Consider the following 21666-nt stretch of genomic DNA (forward strand, 5'->3'; position numbering starts at 1 on the left):
TTAACCTCTTTTGTTTATTCTGTCCTATCCCTTTATTACTCTTCTCCACAGCTACTGTCCTATGTACTCTATACACGGCCTTCCCCTCCTCAGCTAATTCCGGTATCCTCAGGATAGCACTTACAATCTAACCTCATTTAATAAGTGTTATTTACTGCAAAGTTAAAAGGGAAGAATACAAATAAGTTAGTATTTGATAGTTTTCTGAAAGAAATCTAGTAAGATATACCATCAGACTGCTTGGCAACAGTAGGTAAGGCAGCAAACCAGAAATCTGTATAATTTCTCAATGTGCTGAGCATACCACATCAATTTCTGATCAATTGAGCAATCACAGAATAATCTAAGTCTTCAATACACAATGTTACTTATTCAGGAGATTCAAATGGTTTTCTACTCCATCCTGAGATCAGAATGACCGTGGGAATGGAGAGGAAGGTGAGGGAGACAGCTCAGTGCACAGAACAGAGAACGCTCCGCAGAATGACTACGGACACACCTACCAGAATTCTCGTCCGCTTGGGGCGTGCTGTCCACAACCTCTTGACCACCATCTGCAGCTATATATGCCCATGTATCAGTCTCATCTCTCGTAGTTCTCCTTTCTTTAAGTAGCTGCTTGTTTTCCTTGCTCCTGTGGTCTCCTGTGACTTTACAATCCGGTGGTACTTCTTCTCTTTTCCGATTATTCTCAGGAAAATCACTTTTTTCTTCTGGAGTTAATTTAAATAAATCAAATGCATTTCTGATTTCCTTAAATGCTAGTGACAAAAATAAGTTGATAATAAATGAGTCACAAATTTCTGTTGTAACCAAAAGAAAATCTGGGTTAGTGTTAAAAAAAGATATTTTCTTAATTCTTACTAATATCTGCCTTGGTTAGAAAGTCTGGTCAGGTTGACTATCACAGCCATGAAGTTCTTTCCATTCATCTTTCTATTGGCCGCTCCATATTCAGAAAGGACGTCCAAATTAAATGGTTATTCTTCTGGGGCTCTGAACCACTCCCAGTTTTGACAAAGGCCGCTGCAGACAGCAAGCCTCAGAAAAATCCTAGTCACACCACCAACTGTCCTTCTGCTGAGACAGCTGCCTCCAGTTGTATCCTGAAGGTAACCTTGTACAAAAAGGACTTCTGGTGGAGAGTGGGAGGGGTGTAAGGGTGTCAGCACGCTGACTGTGGCCTGGCAACACTGCACCTGACGCCTGTGGAAATCCACTCGCTTTTAACTAAAGATATGAGAAAAACTCTATTATAAACTTTGGGTACATAGCGGATAGGTTTTTTTACTCAATTCTTTCATGTTAAATAGGGACATCTTCTCAGTAGCACTCTTAAGTCACTTCTCATTTATCTTCCTCAAGAACTGCACAGGCTTGTTTCAAATAGTTTAAACACCTGTGATAAACTACAGTTTGCTAAGAGTACAGGTACTCTGGTTAATGCTCAAAATGGTGTGGCCAGCGGAAAAGCAAGCATTATTAAATATGAGTGCAATCCTTACCAACACAAACTGAACCTTTTTTTTTTCAATAAAAAAGCTAGTCCAAAAAAGGCTCTCTCTCGATAAAGATTTACTGTTTCCAAATTACAGTGAAAGGAACTTAAGTAATTTACCAATTTTGTTTTCTACTATGTGCCTTAAAGATACCTCACTAAAAACTAGTACCTGGGGACTTCCCTGGTGGTCCAGCGGTTAAGATTTCGCGCTACCAACGCAAGGGGCCCGGGTCCAATCCCTGGTCAGGGAACTAGATCTCGCATGCCGCAACTAAGAGTCTGCATGCCACAACTAAAGATCCTGCGTGCTGCAACTAAGACCCAGTGCAGCCAAAAAAAAAAAGGTATCTGACACCCGAGAATGACATATGCAGAAGGTAATATTGTATAGTGACAGTACTGAGGTTGATTGTTACAGACATATTTAAACTCTGAGTATTAAATGGTGACATCCTAATTATTTATATAGAACATTGGTCCAATAACAAAAATACAGAACAGCAGCTAGAAATTTATCTCATTCAATGTTCAGAGATAAAAGGGTTAACCATTCTTTCCACTATTTTCTGCAGATAAGTCCTTTTTTTCTCATATTTAAATCTGATGGCAACTGAATTCTGGCATTTTCCCAAGCTACTGTATGAAGAGGATGCTGAAGGCCATCACACCACAGCATCTGAAACGTAAGGACTCTCACGTTCACCAGTTCTGGCACACTTCCAAAGTATACCCAACAACCCAGCTTTATTTCTGTCCAGGAGGCTGGGTGCCAAGCATAGATATAAGCACAGGTACACATAAGCAGCAAGATTACGGTCAACAGACTCTGAAAATTGAAAATGGAAGACACAGTGAGGCCCGTGAGGCCACATCACCCTACCAGGCCTGGATCAGAAGCAGATTTTAGTTTCAGGGATACTAAAAATCAGACTCCCTGGAGTGCCCTTATGAACTTAACGAATAGTCATTTAAGACTAAACATTTACAGTAAAAATGTACCTGAAACTGACAGATAAGATACTCGGGTGAAGAAAAAGTTATGAACCAGTTCTAATCTTACAATATTTTGAACCTCCAATCACTCTCTAAAGAAAAGATGCTTAAAGCTGTTACATCGCTGTGAACAGGTACAGTCTCTACACTACACTCACCTGCACACAACCCCTCAAAGCACCGCTGCTCCTTCCCAGAGTCCCTCAGCTGGAGGCTTACTGCCAAGTCTAAACTGAGGCCTAGAACCCAAACCCACTTTTAATATTACCTCAGTTACACACAGCTTTGGGGAGAAAACCCCCAAGAAATCATCCATCTCTTAGAAATCACTGCTTCCACGAGAACATGTGTTCCAGGTACTTTCTGGTGTGTGAACTAAAATATCCAGTTTTATTCAAACACTGTAATGGTGAATGTCTTATAAAGTACTTGTTCCAGTACTAATATGCACTATGGATCCTTAACTGAGCTGTATCCTGATGTGATCAAATGTACATTCATTATATTTATACAAATGACAGAGCTAAATATACAGAGCTAAATATATAAATAAATATATTAAACAGTAGTTTACCTCAGCATCTACTATAAAAGAGATACTTATTTACTTTTCTGTCATAACGAATCTCCTATCTCTCTAAAGATAATGTATCCCCAACCTGAAACGAAAACATTGTAAGTTGACTATACTTCAATAAAAGAAAGAAATAAATAAAAATAAAGAGAATATATTCTACCTCATATCCAAAAGGAAAAAGAACAAGGTGAACAGAAGGGGGGGGAGTTAATTATATTAATAATATAAATTATTATGTAAGTAACTAAGATAACTGGTAAACAAAAAGTAGCATAAGGTTCTAAATTCCCCAGTAAACGTATTTTCTAGCTCTATGACCTTGCAGCTTAGAAAAGAGAGTCTGTCTTTACAATGAACTAGACTCATTGTCTGAAAGACCCATGTAAATGACAAATGTCAGTATTCACACTCACTCTTTAATGCCTTGGGCTCTTTTCGGCCTTTTTCTTCCTTGTCCAAATCATGCTTTTTCGGGTATTTTTCTTTGGGTTCATTTTTTTTGGTCTCTTTCTCCTGAAAAAGACACATGTAAGACCCAAAACAAGAACAGATAGAGCTGACACCGATTCTGAAAACTGGAAAACAGGTTCCTGGCATCAGGTCCCCCTTTTATGCACTGTGCACATGACCCCTGATGACTACATCTGCGCTCACATCAAATGCTTCCTCAGTCAAGCTTACCCCTCAACCTTGACAATTTACAAAATATCATATTCAAAAGCCAACACCAAGTTTCCTCACTCTCTTTGAAGAATTATTATTAAAACTAAAACATGTAAAATTATTTTTATAATAGTGAGATAAGCTCTATTAAATATATCTTTGCAAGAATTTAAAGACTCAGAAAGTTAGCGCACTCTGCTATTATTTAAGGAAAAAGTGGTATGTTCTTCTCTCTTTTTTTTGGCCGTGCGGCGCGGCATGTGGGATCTTAGTTCTTCAACCAGGAATCGAACCCACGCCCCCTGCACTGGAAGAGCGGAGTCTTAATCTCTGGACCGCCAGGGAAGTCCCACAAGTGGTATAGTCTTGAGACAACAGGGGGAACATACAAGTAGGATGTGAAAAGCTAATAAAATAAGCTGAGGAAGCTATAAGCTTTACTTCACAATGCTACATAGTAGCTGAATACCTCTAAAAACCCCTGACTTTTGTTCACAAATTCGCCCCCAGTTTTCTAGTTGCGGTCAGTCCAAAAGAAAGCAAGTCTGGAGACTGCTGGGGCGGTTCAAAAGCTGGATGTTCAGCATTTATAACTGCCTCTCACTAATCAGGCTTGAAGGGGAGCAGAATTTGCCTCCCCAAGTATGTCTCCTGGGCGTATTACTTCTTTTAAGCTGCTTATTTTCCAAGAAACAGCAGGCATGGGGAAAACTCTGAAAACCAAGTAGGAGCTGCCCTCTTGTGAGAAACATTTGCATCTGTAAGGGAGATCTCCGTTTGTAAGGGTGTCTCCCAAACCTCCAGAGCCATCAGTGGAGCAGCAAGGACTTCCATCTGTGTGACGGCCCCGCCCTTGTCTACTGTGCTTTGCCTGGTCGCTGCCCCTAACTGCTTCCCCATCTTCAACATCCTCTTTGGTCTTTGGCTGAGGACGGTACATGAGGTGAGGACTTCGTCCGTTTTGGCGAGTTACTCCGTTTTCCTGGGTCTCTTCCATGTGTACGCGTTATTAAACTTGTTTGATCTTCCCCCTGTTCATCTGTCTCATGCCAATTCAATTCTAAACCAGCCAGACGAACCTAGAAGGGAGAGGAGAATTTCTTCCTTCTGATACACTATTATCTCCCTAATGGTAGAAAAGCTTCGTACACAGACACACCTCAGAGATACTGCGGGTTTGATTCCAGACCCCTGCAAATAAGGCGAATATTGCACTAAAGTGAGTCACAATTTTTTTTGTCTTCCAGGGCATATAAAAGTTATGTTTTTACTATAGTATTAAGTGTGCAACAGCATTATGTCTAGAAAACCGTACATACCTTAATTAAAAAAAATACTTTACTGCTAAAAAATGCTAGCCATCATCTGAGCTTTCAGCCTTTTTTGCGATAACAACATCAAAGATCACCGATCACAAACACTGTAACACCTACAGTATTAACCTCCCCAGTGGTCCAGTGGTCAAGACTCCGCACTTCCACTGCAGGGGGCCCGGGTTCGATCCCTAGTTGGGGAAGTTCCGTATGCCGCACGGGGTGGCCAAAAAACAAAACAAAACAAAAGTTTAAAACGCTGCAAGAATGACCAAAATGCGGCACAGAGACACGAGGTGAGCAGATGCTGTTGGGAAAACGGCGCCGATAAACCTGATCGACGCAGGGTCCCCACAGACTTCCAATCTGTAAAAAAGGCACTATCTGTGGAGTGCAAGAAAACGAGGTTGGTCTGCTGGGCTTTACCGTCTCCTCATTACTCGTGGAGCTTCCTGACCACTCAAGAGTGCTAGCTTGATCTGAACATCTGTGTGTTGTGTGAGATGCAAGCTACAGCCCTTCAATCAGATCGAGCCATCCCCTCCACCCTGCCCCGGCACTCACCTCCGCACTCACCTCCCCCGAGGAGTCTGCGGGCCTGGAGCCTCTCTCCTCCGCACACGGTCTGGAGCTCTTCTGTGCTGGAGCGGAGGCAGCCATTGGCTTATCTAACTCAGCGCCACTTGGGCCTTTGTCGGGATTCCTCTGCTTTTTCTGTGTATTTTTCTTCTCTAAGAGGCTCTTGTTTTCTAGCTTTTTGCTCTCTTTAAGTTCCTCTGTCCTTCTCAGTTTCTTTTTCTTCCTCTTTGCTTTGACCTCATCCTCATCAGCGCTCACAGTGCCATCCTGCTGTTTATCAGAAACAGTATCTTGAATTGCCTCCGGCTCTGCTTTATCTTTTGCACCTTTAATTGGCTGCTTCTCGTTTCTGTTGTCAGAATGCAAATCTTCACTGTCTTCTTCCTGAAAAGGGGAATCACTAAGGACACTCAATTCGGAGTCCACCTGAGATTCAACACATTTCTCTTTTTTTATTTTTCTGTTTTCTTTGGAATCTTCTCTTTTTTTAGTCTTTAAATCTCTTATTTCACCCTTTTTAACTTTCTTTAACTCCTTAGTTTCTTTTATATCATCTTTTTTGGGCTTTTTGGATTCCTTTAATTCTTCTTTGGCTTCCAAAATTCTTTTCTTTGTCCTTAAATCAAAAACCATACTTTCAGAGGAGCCCTCCAGGTCTGGTTTGGGTTTATCTTTTAGTTTCCCAGTCTTTGCTTTTTTCTTTTTCAGATCACCTGGGCTTTTCTCTTCTTTTTGCCTTAGTTTTTTCTTTTTCTTCTTTGAAGAAGTGTCTTCTTTGGTCTCACTTTGTTGATCACTATCAGAGTTTGCCTCAAATATGTCATTATTTAAGGGCAGTCTCTATAAAGTATAAAAAAGATTTAAGTACTCATTAACATAGTAATTTAAAAGGTTTTGAACAGCAGTACTAATGCAATCTGGTAGGAATTTTTTTCTCCAAGCAGTTTCTCAACTCCTTAAAATTACTTATGTGAGTTAACGTTGTACAGTATTACTTATATTTCTGATTTAACAAATAGGTCTTGGTGGTGACAAAAAGGGTCAGTTTAAGGAAACAGATAAAACACAGAGGGACAGAAAATGTCAACGCTGCTGTAGGTCCCAACAGTCATATGTATGGTGGGTTGCACATGATTCCAACTTCAGAATTTCCAGAGACACCAAGGAAGTAATTTGTACAGACTTTACTGGATGCCAAAATAGTAGTTACAAACCCAAACGCAAAGATTTTTTTAAGACTTTGGATCCCAGAATATCTTTAAACTTGCTGTTACATTTCACAGTTTACATAAGAAACTAGCAAGACTGCAAAGAAATCTTACTTCCCCAATTGACTTGGTTCGTGTAATACAGTAATCTGAAATATCCCCTCTGGAAAATATCTTTTCCTATTCTAAACAAACAAACAAAACCCCTTAAGAATAAAGTCTCTGTATAGATACAAAAACACTATGCAAAGCATTTTCAGTTCCCATTTCCCCAAATTCTCTTCTAAATGACTTGGGGAAGCAAAGGAGGGAAAGAAAGGATAGGCGTATTTTTAGAAGTTAAAAGACCACCACCAAGGTTACTAAGGCAGCAGAATGTGGTGGCATTGGCAAAGCTTTCTGACTCCTCCTACCACGCTTCATAAAGACAGAGCAACTGGAGAGCAAAACAAACCCCCCACAGACGACATCCATAACCCAATTAGGCAGCCAAGTATCCCAAGGAACCCCAAAATATAAGCTGGTAGGGACAAACTACTAATAGCCGTAAGACCTCTGTAGCATGAATATCTCCACAACAGTGAGCAAAGGCAGCAATGAAAATGGGAGAAATCACTGAAAAGTCTGGCAGGTGACCATGTGGGGAGCAGCTGAAAGGGGAGGAGCTTTGGGAACCAGATGGTGCAGGGCTGGTCCAGGCCCTGGGGATGCTCCCTGCCAGGACGGCCGAGACAAGGTCCACAGTGAGAAGCAGCAGAGACCAGATTCCAAATAAAGCAGGACAGAGAAACAGAAAGAAAATAGAAGATTCAGACGTAAGTGGTGGTGGTGGCGTGGTGGTGGTGGCGGCGGGGCGAAAACAGAGCCGGAAAAGCCCTCACGGAGTCTAAGGCTAGACTGTCCAACCCTCCGAAAAACAGTAAAGAAGGCTGCCCAGCAGCCACGAAGCTAAACAGATCATCTTGTTCTCCTCCTCTGCCTTCTAAAGTTTCAGAGAAAGAAATTTCACATAAATATAAGCAACAGAAATTGATTGGGATAGAATATTTTACTAAACTGTTATAAGAAAAAACAGACTAAGGAAAAAAAAACCAAAAACAGACTAAGGAATAGAGTAACTAACCTAAAAAGGACAACAGCATGTCCGAAAGACACGCCTACTTTAAAAAGAGGCCCCAAATGTAGTCACTCATTGTAAGCCCACCAAGACCTAATGCCTAACCTCTCCCGTGATTGGAATTTTAAACGCTTCAGTCTGGAATTTCCTGGTCAGGACTGGTGAGGTAACTTCCCTAGTAAGACCCCCAGTCTCCCCCTAAGGGAAGGTGACCCGGCCTGAAATCATCCACTCTTTTAACCTCCTTATCCCACCTCCTCTGCCAAAAACAACCTTCCCTTTTATGCAGCTCCTGGGAGCAACCGTTTGTTTGTTAGATGGGATGCTGCCCAATCCATGAACTGGATAAAGTCAATTAGATCTTCAAATTGCCTCAGCTGAATTTTGGTTTCTACAAAACAGTGAAAATAAAAAAATTTGAGGCATCAGGTAAAAAGACTAAGTCATTTATAAGAGAAAGAAAACTCAGATTTGTCATTAGAGAGCAGTACTTCAAACTGGGTATGGAGGGAAGGGAGGGCAGGGAGAACAGGTCCTAATTAACAACAAACAAATAAACCTCTTTATCAAACTGATGACCACACAGAAGAAAAAAAGAATTAATCCATGTAACTTTTGAACAATCAACACCCGAAGTGAATATACTGTAAGGACAAAAAGAACTGCAAATAAATTTGGAATTTTACAGTAGAATGGGCATAGCAAACCTGAAACTGATTTCTAATTATTGTAGGACTCAGTAAATGAGTACATATAATGTTGATGAGAACCAGAGTTCTCATGGAAGAAAAGGGAGACAGAACTGCGGACGGTGAGAATGATAGGAGGACGCTGAGGTGATGGACCGAAATTACAGACATCGGAGTGAACTTGACTTAAAACAAATAAACGTGTATTTTTTCCCTTTATCTCTGTCTAAAGGGTCTGGAAATAATGATGTCCCAGTAGCAATAAGTACATCTTGGTTTCTAAATTCTATTCTCCTCTAAAAAGAATCAGGATTCCCTGGAAAATAGGTGATATCAGGGCCAGAGCAGGAAAGTACATGCTACTGGGGAACCTTGTGCCAGAGAGCAAAGACGTGCCCAAAACAGACAGGGACATAGCAAGAGGACACAGGAGCTGGCCTAAAGGGGCTCTCACAAGCCAATGTGGGACCGTTTTAGCATTAATGTAAACAACAACAGTAATTAAATAAAAAGATTCCATGAGTGTGTACTGGTATTTAAAAAATTTAAGGGGGTGGGAGGAGCTGCTCTTTATAGGATACAAAATGAAAAATATGGAATAACAGGATTAGAAAAGTCATTATTTGAAGGCACCACAGTAATAACTAATTAAGGCAAGATTCTTCAAAGTATTTTACGGAACAGATGAACTTATCTGCAAAGCAGAAATAGAGTTGCAGATGTAGAGAACTTCCGGTTACCAAGGGGGGAAGTGGAGGGGTGGGATGAATTGGGAGATTGGGATTGACATATACACACTGTTGATACTATGTATAAAATAGATAACTGAAAAGAACCTACTGTATAGCAGAGGGAACTCTACTCCGTGCTCTGTGGTGACCTAAATGGGAAGGAAATCTAAAAAAGAGGGGATATATGTATACGTATAGCTGATTCACTTTGCTGCACAGCAGAAACTAACAACATTGTAAAGCAGCTATACTCCAATACAAATTTTAAAAAAAGAATAAAAGATTCTTCAAAGTATTTGAAAATCATGGATGAGAGGTTGTTGGGGAACAAGTGATTCTCACCATCTCAAAGATTACTTATAATCAGGTTGCTTACTATCAGGTTACTTATTATCGTATTACTATTTTACAAGGGAAAAAGGTACCTTAAAAAGGGGAGAAAAACTGATGCACCTCACTTTATCACATAATTATAATTTAACATCAGCAATGAGATAACGGACACATGGCTCATCTCTTGATGTCACGTACCTTACCTACAGAATACATTGGCCAGAATGTTTACACTAAATCTACAAATCATCTAATTCCAATTTTAAAAATACTATTTGTGATTTAACATTAATTACCATTCATCTAATTCCAATGTGAAGAACCTTCTATAAAACAACTGGCCTGGTGTCTTAAAAGGGGGGCAAAGGGCTCTGGAGTGCTCTAGATGAGAGGAAACCGAAGACGGGAGACTAAACGCATGCAGGACAGAGAGTGGTGAAGGACACCCCAGGACCTCCAGGAAACCCACACGGTGTCACCAGGCACCAGCTGTGTATGGGACAACAGCACTGCTGCTGTCATGCTGCTGAGGTATCACCCGTCCTGATGCAGCAGAGGGTCTGTGTTCCTATGATACACATAGTCAGGAACACAAAGGCAAAGTCTGCAACTTGCTCAAGGCTCACCTGAAAGCTACCCCTTTGGTTTAAGCAAGTTCTGTAAGAGAGACTTCTCAAATTTCCCTCAATCCGGAAGAGTTTACAACTGACTTCCACCTTCTTGAAAACCATTTTCCTAAAGACTAGTGTTGACCTCCTTGTTTCCAAGCAGAACAGCCTGATTTTACTTAAATTTTCTGCATTGGTAAAGGGGAAAAGGGGGGAAAAAGAGGAAGAATAAACGAAGCTTGCTAGGTGCAAGACTAATATTACTTCAAAAAAAGTTTAAACAAGAATTCTAAAACAATTATTTTTTCAAAATACTTACAATCCATCAGATTCTTAGTTGGAACACAGTAATAAGAAACACTATCCTGCACACTCCACCGACTCCCCACACTCCACATTTCCAGCCCAGATCTCCCTCCTTCAACTCAGACCCATGTTGCCAATGTGAGACTGGCCATCTTTACTTGGATGACAAGTAAGTAACTAAAATCTCATGTGTTCAAAACTGGAACTGTTCCCTGAATAACACCATCACTTACCTAGGTTCCCGAGCCAGTAACCTGAGACATCTCTGACACTTCTTCCTTCATCAGCTCGGTCACCGATCCTATGTGCATCAATTCTCCAACCTCCCCACCTCAGTTCAGCCCCTCGCCTCTCCCCGCCAGCAGCCTCTCCCCACTCCAGAGTCAGGTCAGGACCACAGCGTCTCAGAATCACCTTCCCAGTGATGTTAGTAATAAAGGCAGAAGGAATGTCAGAATTAGAAAATCACTATTTTCCAACCTGCAATGAAATAATAGTTCTAGGCAACAATCTTCAATGGCTCCTAAAACCTACACACGAAATGTGAGGAGTTTTCTAATGGTAGATAAGACTGAAAACACCTAATCTCAACAATCCTGTTAACTTCACTGGAAAGGAGTCAGCTAGACAAGATGGGCCTTCTGATGTGTTATAGCACCACTCATGACCATCCTTGCAAAATAAATCAATCAACCAATAAACTTGAGAGCAATCCTGCTTCTACATCTAGCTACCAGTTCACAAGAACACGGGACAGAGGAACATGTTATAAGCTATCATGTGCTCATCCAAACCCAGAATATGGGAAATTCTACAGAAAAACAATGTGGTCTCTTCATCAAATAAACATGATGGGGAAAAATAGGGGAAGGTTAGAGGAAGAAGCCGTTATAGATTAGAAGATATTTAGAGATTACTGATGATATACAACATGCAGACCATTTTCACATCCCAATTCAATCAAATCAACAAAGACATGTTTTGTTTTGTTTCTTTGAGACAGCTGGGGGGAACACATTATTAGATAATAGAAGACATTAAGAAACAAGTGTAAACTTTTTTGGTACGATAATGGTATAGCGGTTATGTTTTCACAATGTCTGTAATTTAATAAAGTTTTGCAGGGTAGAGTGATATGCCATCTGGAGTACTAAAGTATTTGCCTTAAAATACTCCAGCAAGTAAAAGGGGAGAGTGGGAGCCGCAGACAGGAAGAATGGCGAAGTCCTGATAGTGACTGGAACTGGGTGATGAATTCTCAAGTCTCACGATACAGCCTTCTGCATTTTTATATGTCCAAAATTTCCTAATAAAATTCTTCAAAAAAGCAAGTTCCTAAAACATAAATCTCATCACACAACTTCCCTCCAAACTTCTGCCGGCCCTTCTACTGCCCAGACGGTTGAGTTTAAATCCAGGCGCACATGAATTTCTTCCCAATTTCTGCCCCCGTGTCACTCCTGCTCCTTTCCAAGTGAAAGCTCCGGCACTTCTCACCATCACCCCAAAATCTGTGCTTCTGCAAAACTGTGCATCTTTGTACCTGCCTCCCCTCCTAGGACCCTTGAATTTCTCATCTCTTAGGGCTTCGGCCAAAGGACGAATCTTCTGTAATGCACCTTTGATGCTTATCCTCTGACTTTCCACAGCGGCCTCACAGCTGCCCGAGATCGTGTCTCACTCCGTGTTTCAGGTTCCGTCCACCTGGCCCTCCCCTTCACGTACCGTGAGCGCCTTGAAGGCAGAGGCGCATCTTATTCTTCTTCTTCCTAATGACTTACATATGAGAAATGGATTTTTTTAATGAATGAACATGAAATAATTAGCAAACAAGAGGCTGGACTTATCCCTTTCATCAGGTAAAACAACTTAAAAGAAGTCTACAATTCCAAAGACTCTCGCCTGTACACAGAAAGACCCCCGGGGTCCCCCCCCCGAAATCCACAGCTGGGACCCCACAGCGCGAGGTCAGCCTCCTCTCGGCGCAGCTACTCGGCGCCTCCCTGTTGTCTCACCTGGTCCTGGCCACCAGCCAGGCTGCTGGCCCCATGTGGTGGCTGCTGGGTCACCCGTCGGCTGCTGCCCAGCGCAGCTGATTTACAAGGCCGCGTCAGCTTCTGGCGCACAGCGAAGCGATTCAGTTACACCTCCACACTTATGTCCTTTTCCATGATGGTTTATTACGGGTATGCAGACAGTTTTCCTGGGCTCTGCAGTAGGACCTTGTTGTTTATCCACTCTATAGATGATAGTTTGTATCTGCTAACCCCAAACTCCTAATTCATCCCCACCCCTTCCCCTTTGGTAACCATCAGTTTGTTTTCTATGTCTGTGAGTCGGTTTCTGTTTCGTAAATAAGTTCATTTGTGTCATATTTTAGATTCCACGTATAAGTGATATTTTATGGTATTTGTCTCTCTGACTTACTTTGCTTAGTATGATCATCTCTAGGTTCATCCATGCTGCTGCAAACGGCATGATTTCATTCTTTTTGATGACTAATACTCCACCGTGTATAGGTACCACATCTTCTGTGTCCATTCACCTGTCCATGGACACTTAGGTTGCTTCAGGTCTTGGCTACTGTGAAGAGAGCTGCTGCTACCTATCCTAATTCCTCAGTCACCTGGGAAGAGCTCTAATGCTGGCTCCTTAGCACAAAACTTTGAAACAAGACTTTTCCTCTGGTCATTAGACTACTCCCAAGATAGTTACAACCTGTATGTTTTAAATAAATGGGTTGACGCAAATAAATAATATAGCACTTTGGCTTTAGGCTTCAAAATACTCTGTGTGAAATTATTATTTAGCATTATCTAATGAATCAGTAGGTTAGTTGCACCAGGGTAATCCAGCCCTGGAGTAACTGGCCAGATTGAGTGAAGTCAGGACATAAAAAATAGCTACCATCTGATGAACAGTTGTTCGCCATCAAATGATACAAAGAAATTAGTGTTAACTTTTAAAATAACTAAAAAATAGTCGAACAAAATTAAAACCACACATATCACAAGTCTGAGCACTTTCAGTATACTAGTAATCTGTCTTCTTACTCATTTTAATAGTTTCACACATAAAGTAAACATACTATTTATTATCCAAATTAGGGCAACTTTGAAAATGAACGAGACTCTGATCACAGTCACACCAGGTCGACAGGCTTTTAAGCTGGGACTGGCCCGGGCAGGTCAGGGTCAGTCACCCTGCCCCACCTGCTCAATGCCCAGCCTACAGGAATGGTGATCAATACTGTGCATGAGGTGTGATGGCAAAACAACTGAACAAGGCACGCACACCCCAGCATCACTGCCTCTACCGAACCACCTCTGGAAACCATGAGCTTTTCAATAGTGCAACCACTGCTCGAATAACTTTTGGAAGCTCACCCCTGCACTTTTAGAGCCATCACCACGCTTTCCTTGGGTACAAAGAGGAGGCGTTACTAGAAATTTTCTTGCATGACATATAGATTCTTATGAAGACAATTCCAAAATAAATAATTTAAAACCATTTTGGGCCATGGAACTATTGGAATAAATGTTTACTTCACAAAATGTACACTCAAAAATAAAGCCTATTTGGGTGCACAAATTCTAATTCATTTTACATTAAAAGAGCACATATATTATTTTATAGGCAGTATTTCAAAAAGCTATCCTCAGACAAATTTTAAAATAAAGGCAAAACTATCTCCTAGCTGAGTAGTAGGGACACAAATGATTATTAAAAAACACAGTTGTGGGCTTCCCTGGTGGCGCAGTGGTTGAGAGTCCGCCTGCCGATGCAGGGGACATGGGTTCGTGCCCCGGTCCGGGAAGATCCCACATGCCGCGGAGCGGCTGGGCCCGTGAGCCATGGCCGCTGAGCCTGCGCGTCTGGAGCCTGTGCTCTGCAACGGGAGAGGCCACAGCAGTGAGAAGCCCACGTACCGCAAAAAAAAAAAAAAACAGAAAAAAAAACACAGTTGTTTGCTGGTTAGAATATGCATTGATAAAAAATTATTTTAAAAGAAAGGCAGGGGCTTCCCTGGTGGCACAGTGGTTAAGAATCCACCTGGCAGTGCAGGGGACACGGGTTTGAGCCCTGGTCTGGGAAGAACCCACATGCCACAGAGCAACTAAGCCCGTGCGCCACAACTACTGAACCCGCACTCTAGAGCCCGCGTGCCACAACTACTGAAGCCTGCATGTCTAGAGCCCATGCTCTGCAATAAGAGAAGACACCACAATGAGAAGCCCACGCACCACAACGAAGAGTAGCCCCCGCTCACCACAAGTACAGAAAGTCTGCAAGCAGCAACGAAGACCCAACACAGCCAAAAATAAAATAAAATAAATAAATTTAAAAAAAAAGAAAGGCAGAAGGCAAAATCCTTTTATATGGTACTACTCTTAAAAGTAAGATCATACATGGACAACTTGTAAGGCCCCTCAAGAGCAAAAGATACATATGATCTATCTTCATAAAACTGTGACCATTTAAGGGTCTGGTCCATTTAAGACACTCTATATTTACTTGGGGAAGAAAAAAAAAAAAGCTCTCTCTTAAAAAAGAACCAAAAATGTAAAAACAATAAAGTGTTGCCATGACAGGCCAGTAGAGGTTCTTCTGTGTCATGTGACATCCATCATCAAAGCTCAAGCAGACCAGCGGCCGCCTTGTCCGTAGATTTTCAGTCACTAAAGATGAAGGTCTGGAGTGTCTCACACAAATGAATGTTAAATAGCACCTCAGTTTTTCTTTTTAGCTTCAAATACCCGATGGTCAGCAAAAAGGTAAAAAGGTATCCGAATGCTAAATGACAAAAAGTATTTTAATGAACAAATACCATTTCTGCATCATGTATATTTTCTGGTGAAGAGTATCAACAATCACTTTTTGGGGTATTTTAGAATCCATTCCTAACTTCTGTGATGCTTACTAAGTCCTAGGCAAGCAGTGCTCCCAGATTTAAGTAGATAAACTGACGAATCAAATAGTCTTAAATACTGCTGTAGTAAAACCTCTCCACAAGACAAAGATTTTGGTGAATGGGAAATATCACAGTTTTCACATAGGTAGCAAATATTTGTTTCTTGCATGAACAGAACGATGACGAGATGAACAAAGCATTTTCTCCTACTGGCTCTCTACTTCTATACCTACAGTGAAAGAATCACAAGAAATTATGAACAGCAAAACTATTTTGCTGGGCTTCCCTGGTGGCGCAGTGGTTGAGAGTCCGCCTGCTGATGCAGGAGACACGGGTTCGTGCCTGGGTCCGGGGGGATCCCACATGCCGCGGAGCGGCTGGGCCCATGACATGGCCGATGAGCCTGCGCGTCCGGAGCCTGTGCTCCGCAACGGGAGAGGCCACGACGGTGAGAGGCCCGCGTACCGCAAAAAACAAAAAAAACTATTTTGCTAAAGTGGGAAAAGGTTAGCGACCAGTGCATTTTTGCCATATGCCTGTCCACTGATACTACTCAATGATTAGGTCAAAAAGTCATAGCAGTATAAATACTGGAATACTTTATAAAAGACAGAATTCAGGAGAAAGTTCACCTGACATAAGAAATAGAGGTTTCAGTCTTACAAAAATTCAAAATGTTGTTAGTGCCTAGAATTTTAAGTTACTTATAAAATAGTAAAGATAGCTTAGAAAAAGACACTTCCAAGTGGACAAGTGTCTTCCTTAAACTAGGACAAGGATTAAGAATAAGCCTCAGGGACTTCCCTGGTGGTCCAGTGGTTGAGAATCCGCCTTCCAATGCAGGGGAAGTGGGTTCGATCCCTGGTCGGTGAACTAAGATCCCACAGGCCAAAGGACAACTAAGCCCACTCGCCCCAACTACTGAGCGCCACAACTAGAGAGAAGCCCATGCACCACAACGAAAGATCCCGCATGCCACAACGAAGATCCGGTGAGCCGCAACTAAGACCAGATGCAGCCAAATAAATTAAAAAATTAAAAAAAAAAAAGAATAAGCCTCAAACAGACCAGTCGATCAGGAATCATTCTCATTCAGACTGTCATCAATAATTTTAAATCAAGAGAGTTGCAAGTTGGGTTTAACCAGAGCCTTGGTAAAGTGAAAGGGCCAATAAAGCCAGAATTCTATAAGTCAAGACTTCTTGGGAGAAGTTTCAGCAAACTTATCTCACTAATAAAAGCAGGAAAGAAAAAAAAAAAAAAAAAGCAGGAAAGTTAGAAATAAATTTAAGAAGATTTCAATCAAAATGTCTAAATTTTGAGAGTAATATGAACCAATCACTTAGTAAGACAGGTGCATTTGTATTTGTATAGTGTTTTTACTGAAAGAAATAGGGAAGGAGGGAGTAGGCACCCATTCTAGAAAAGTGAAGTATAACTGCAGCAAAAAACTAAAGAAAACATTCTCTAATCTGAACTCATCTTGTGAAGGATTTCCTTTACAAAAATTTTAAAAGTACTGAAGGTTTTGCTTAGTAATTTAAAAACTGTATTTATTAAAGACTCTGCCACTACAGCATACAATTAAAAAACTGGTAATTCTACTCCTCTAAATGGATTTCAAACTACAGCCCAAACCAAAAGAAAACCTACCATAGTGGTTAAGAGTGTGGCTGCCTGTCTCTGTCACTACTAATGGGTGAATCTGGGCTGGCACTGAACTTACCTAAGCCTCCGTTTTCTCATCTTAATCCATGAAAGTGCTGGCCCAGCATTTGGCACAGACAGAGGACACGTGCTGGGTGAGCAGAAGCTGCCTCTATCACGGCTATTATTGTTAACAACCGCTACACACAGTCAAGTCCCAATACTGTTTTTGTCATTTAAAAAATACTAAGTATGCAGCTGAAACTCAAATTGTTGGGAAAGAAGGGATCAATATTCAGCCCTTAAAAAATAACTTCAACAACTAAGACTCTTTATTGTGAGCAATTTTCACTATATAGTTCTAAGTTCAAGAACCTCTGTCAGTATTCTAAAAAATGATAATTATTTCTAATGAAAAAGAAAACTAAAAGCAAAAGCAATAAGTTGAATTAGAGTCAGTTCAATTTATAAATAGAAGCTATAAATGAAACTTACAAAGAAAAGTAAAATGGGAAATTCTTAGAAGATTCATAAATAAAGCCAATTCAATAATGTATGGAATATGAGAATCAAGGATAAAACAATGAACAAATCCATAGAAGGAAACTCTTAAACCAAGTTTGTGCATTAGTTTTAATGTTATCCCACTTTAGACCACCATCAAGTCTTTTTTCAAACTGCTGATGACAGAAGTTTAACTCATCTGAGTTCCTTTCAATTCTTTATCCTTCCTTACCACCAACAAGAGCTACTAAAAAACCATAAAGTGGTTAAAAATTGAAGTGGAAATAGAAAAGAAAAACAGAAGACCCGGAGATAATCAGACCTATGAATAATCTGAAACGGATTAAAATTTATAGCTTTATAAAGTGATCTAAGAATTGTTTGAATTAGCAGAAAAGTCAGACTTAGAAATATGTTAATAATGCTGATTAAATATAAGAGTATGTGTTGTATCTGTAATAGTAACATAAATTTTCCTCAGGTATACAAAAACATGATGAATATGACCATATTTAATGTGACCATAGTTAATAATACTATGATGAATAGCATAAAAAATATTCCTCAGGTATACAAAAACATGATGCTCACATCATGGACGAACAAGTAAAGTTTCAACACATCGCTTTTCTCCCCACTATCATCTTACTCTTAACTTAAAGGAAAATAACAACATGCCCCAACTATACCTGTATGTCACCTGCAATCACAGCTTGGCTACAGAAAAAAGAGCCTGGCAAAAATCAATGAAAGCATTCTATGAGAATCAACTGGCTATACAGAACTCACAATAGGAATGTTGTATATTTTATTATTATTTGTAAATTCCTTACTATACATTCTGTATATTATTAAAATTTATAATAAACGTATTATACTAAAAAAACCCACTATGAGATAAAATATAATACCTGGACATCCTTCTTCACTGGTTTAGCTTTGTTATCCGCAACTTTCTTCCTAAATTCAAGAAGAACTTCTTTACAGTCCTCAAGGTGAACCTCAGGCTCCCAGGTATCATCATCTGATGTGTATCCTTTCCATCGAACTTTATAAACGATCTTGCCCTGTTATATAAATTAAAAACAGGCAAATAGAGGATATTAGACTTGACTATAGCTCCAAAGCCATACAGTTGCTGAGAATACATGAACCAACCTAAAATGGAGATTAAAATCATGGTAAAGACTGTTCATCTCCTGAGATCATTTGTGAATTCCTTAAAATACATAATGAAAGTCCATCCGATCTAAGTACAGCTGTAGCTTCTCCCTCTGAGGGCAAGTGCTTACTGTAGTGGAATAATAAAATATCAGTCATATTTTAATCTGTCCCCTCCAAATGTGAATCAGCCTAAAAGCCTCTCTTAAAATGTTCTCTGCAAGACATGAGAAGCTGGTAATTGTAACAGTTTCTGGGGAGAAGGAAGGAAGGAGAGTCAATCTTCAATCTATTTTGCACGTATTACTTTTCACTTAATAACTAATTTTTAAATTAAATAACCACAATAAAACAAATGTAAAAAAATGTTAATCTCCTGAAGCAAGTGGCAAAAACAAAAACAAAAACAGTATCACACCAAAAGCAAAAGCAACAAAAGCAAAAGTAAACAAGTCATACTACATCATACTAAAAAGCTTCTACACAGCAAAGGAAACCATTAATAAAATGAAAAGGCAACCTACTGAGTGGGAAGATATTAGCAAATCATATATCTGAGAGTCAATATCCAGAATACATAAAAAACTGATACAAGTAAAAAGCAAAAAACAATCTGATTAAAAAATGGGCAGAACAACTGAACAGTTTTCCAAAGAAGACATACAGATGGCCAACAGATAGCTAAAAAGATGCTCAACATCACTAATTATTAGAGGAATGCAAATCAAAACCACAATGAGTTGTCACCTCACACCTGTTAGAATGGCGATTATCAAAAACAGAAGAAATATCAAGTGCTGACGAGGATGTGGAGAAAAAGACCTCTTTTTTGCACTTCTGGGTGAGACTGTAAATTGGTGTAGCCACTAAGAAAAACAGTATGGAAGACCCTCAAAAAATTAAAAACAGAACTACCATATGATTCATCAATCCCACTTCTGGGTATTTATCAAAAGAAAATGAAAATACTAACTGGAAAAGATATACGTACCCCATGTTCACCGCAGCATTAGTTACAATAGCCAAAAAGTGGAAACAATCCAAGTGACCATCAATAAATGAATACAGAAAACGTAGTATGTGTATATAGACACACACATATATATCACATACATATATAATCATATACATCACACATATATGTATGTACACACACACATACACACACACACACACACAATTATTCAGCCATTAAAAAAAGAATGAAGTCTTGCCATATGCAACAACATGGATGGACCTCAAGGGCCTTACGATAAGTGAAATAAGTCAAAGAAAGATAAACACTACATGATCTCACTTACACATGTAATATAAAAAGAAAAACAGGGCTTCCCAGGTGGCGCAGTGGTTAAGAAATCCGCCTGCCAATGCAGGGGATGCGGGCTCGAGCCCTGGTCCAGGAAGATCCCACATGCCGCGGAGCAACTAAGCCCGTGCGCCACAAGTACTGAGCCTGCGCTCTAGAGCCCGCGAGCCACAACTACTAAGCCCGCGTGCCTAGAGCCCGTGCTCCTCAACAAGAGAAGCCCGCGCACTGCATGGAAGAGTAGTCCCAGCTTGCTGCAACTAGAGAAAGCCCCCACGCAGCAACTAAGACCCAAGGCAGCCAAAAATAAATAAATTTTTAAAAGGAAAAGAAAAACAAACAAACAAACAAAAAAACCCAAGCTCACAGATACAGAAAGCAGACCGGTGGTTGCCAGAGGCAGGGGTGGGGGTGGGAAATGGGTGAAGGGGGTCAAGAGGCACAAACTTCCAGTTACAAGATAAATATGTCACGGGGATGTAATAAATGTACAGCATGTGACCACAGTTAATAATACTGTACTGCATATTTGAAAGTTGCTAAGAATGCAGATCTTAAAAATTCTCATCACAAGAAAAAAATTTTTAGATGTTAACTAGACTTACTGTGGTGATCATTTCACAATGTATACAAATATCAAATCATTATGTTGTACACCTAAAGCTATTATAATGTTATATATAATGTCAATAATACCTCAATTTTTTTTTTTTTTTTTTGCGGTACGTGGGCCTCTCTCTGTTGTGGCCTCTCCCGTTGCGGAGCACAGGCTCCGGACGCGCAGGCTCAGCGGCCGTGTCTCACGGGCCCAGCCGCTCCGCGGCATGTGGGATCCCTCCAGACCCGGGCACGAACCTGTGTCCCCTGCATCGGCAGGCGGACTTTCAACCACTGCACCACCAGGGAAGCCCAATATCTCAATTTAAAAAAAATTAAAATAAACAAACAAATAAAACCACAATACCATCAATCCATGTTTTTAATAATCCAAAGACTGAGGTCTTTTTCTGATTATATAAGCAATGTGCAGTCTTTGAAAATCAATGAAAAACAGGAAAAAACAAATAAAAGTCACCTCAAAATACTGATAACAATTTGATCTATTTCCTTCACCTTTTGCATTTATAAGTATATAGTTAATGTATATATACTTCAAACACTGGGATACTATCAGTTTTATCTTGCTTTCTCACTGATATATCAAACATTTCTTGCTTTAATATCTTCCAGAAACATAATTTTTAGTGACTGAACATTATTCCATCATATAAATACAACAAAAAATACATGGGCTTCCCTGGTGGCGCAGTGGTTGAGAGTCCGCCTGCCGATGCAGGGAACGCGGGTTCGTGCCCCGGTCTGGGAAGATCCCACATACCGCGGAGCGGCTGGGCCCGTGAGCCATGGCCGCTGAGCCTGCGCGTCCGGAGCCTGTGCTCCGCAACGGGAGAGGCCACAGCAGTGAGAGGCCCGCATACCACACACACACACACAAAAACCAAACAAACAACAATGAAA

At 40.5% G+C, this 21666-nt stretch overlaps 2 protein-coding genes and 1 pseudogene across 13 annotated transcripts in view; 1 reads left to right on the forward strand and 2 right to left on the reverse strand.

Moving 5' to 3' along the window:
• Positions 1 to 2975, forward strand: part of PSPC1 (paraspeckle component 1) — a 108222-nt gene extending 105247 nt beyond the window's left edge. For both annotated transcript variants that reach the window (XR_007473177.1, XR_007473181.1), the window contains one exon: positions 2074 to 2975. The gene's annotated coding sequence lies outside the window, so the exon portion shown is untranslated. The remainder of the gene's footprint in view (positions 1 to 2073) is intronic.
• The window catches only part of MPHOSPH8 (M-phase phosphoprotein 8), a 49552-nt gene that overhangs the window by 16832 nt on the left and 11054 nt on the right, over positions 1 to 21666 (reverse strand). For 3 of the 11 annotated variants that reach the window (XR_007473170.1, XM_033409302.2, XM_033409308.2), the window contains exons 2-5: positions 18593 to 18748; positions 5612 to 6466; positions 3485 to 3584; positions 504 to 803 (exon numbers count right to left, since the gene is read on the reverse strand). Coding sequence is in view for 10 of the 11 variants with exons in the window: in XM_033409302.2 (XP_033265193.1) it covers positions 504 to 803; positions 3485 to 3584; positions 5612 to 6466; positions 18593 to 18748 (1411 nt within the window). In the remaining variant the exon portion in view is untranslated. Of the gene's footprint in view, positions 1 to 503; positions 804 to 3484; positions 3585 to 5611; positions 6467 to 10330; positions 10501 to 18592; positions 18749 to 18839; positions 18973 to 21666 lie in introns of all 11 variants that reach the window. The other 8 variants (XM_033409306.2, XM_033409303.2, XM_049701250.1 and 5 more) reach the window with 8 other exon arrangements.
• LOC105748636 (protein kish-A-like) lies at positions 2135 to 2354 on the reverse strand (annotated as a pseudogene).

Source organism: Orcinus orca, chromosome 18, assembly GCF_937001465.1.
Source record: "Orcinus orca chromosome 18, mOrcOrc1.1, whole genome shotgun sequence".
NCBI lineage: Eukaryota > Metazoa > Chordata > Mammalia > Artiodactyla > Delphinidae > Orcinus > Orcinus orca.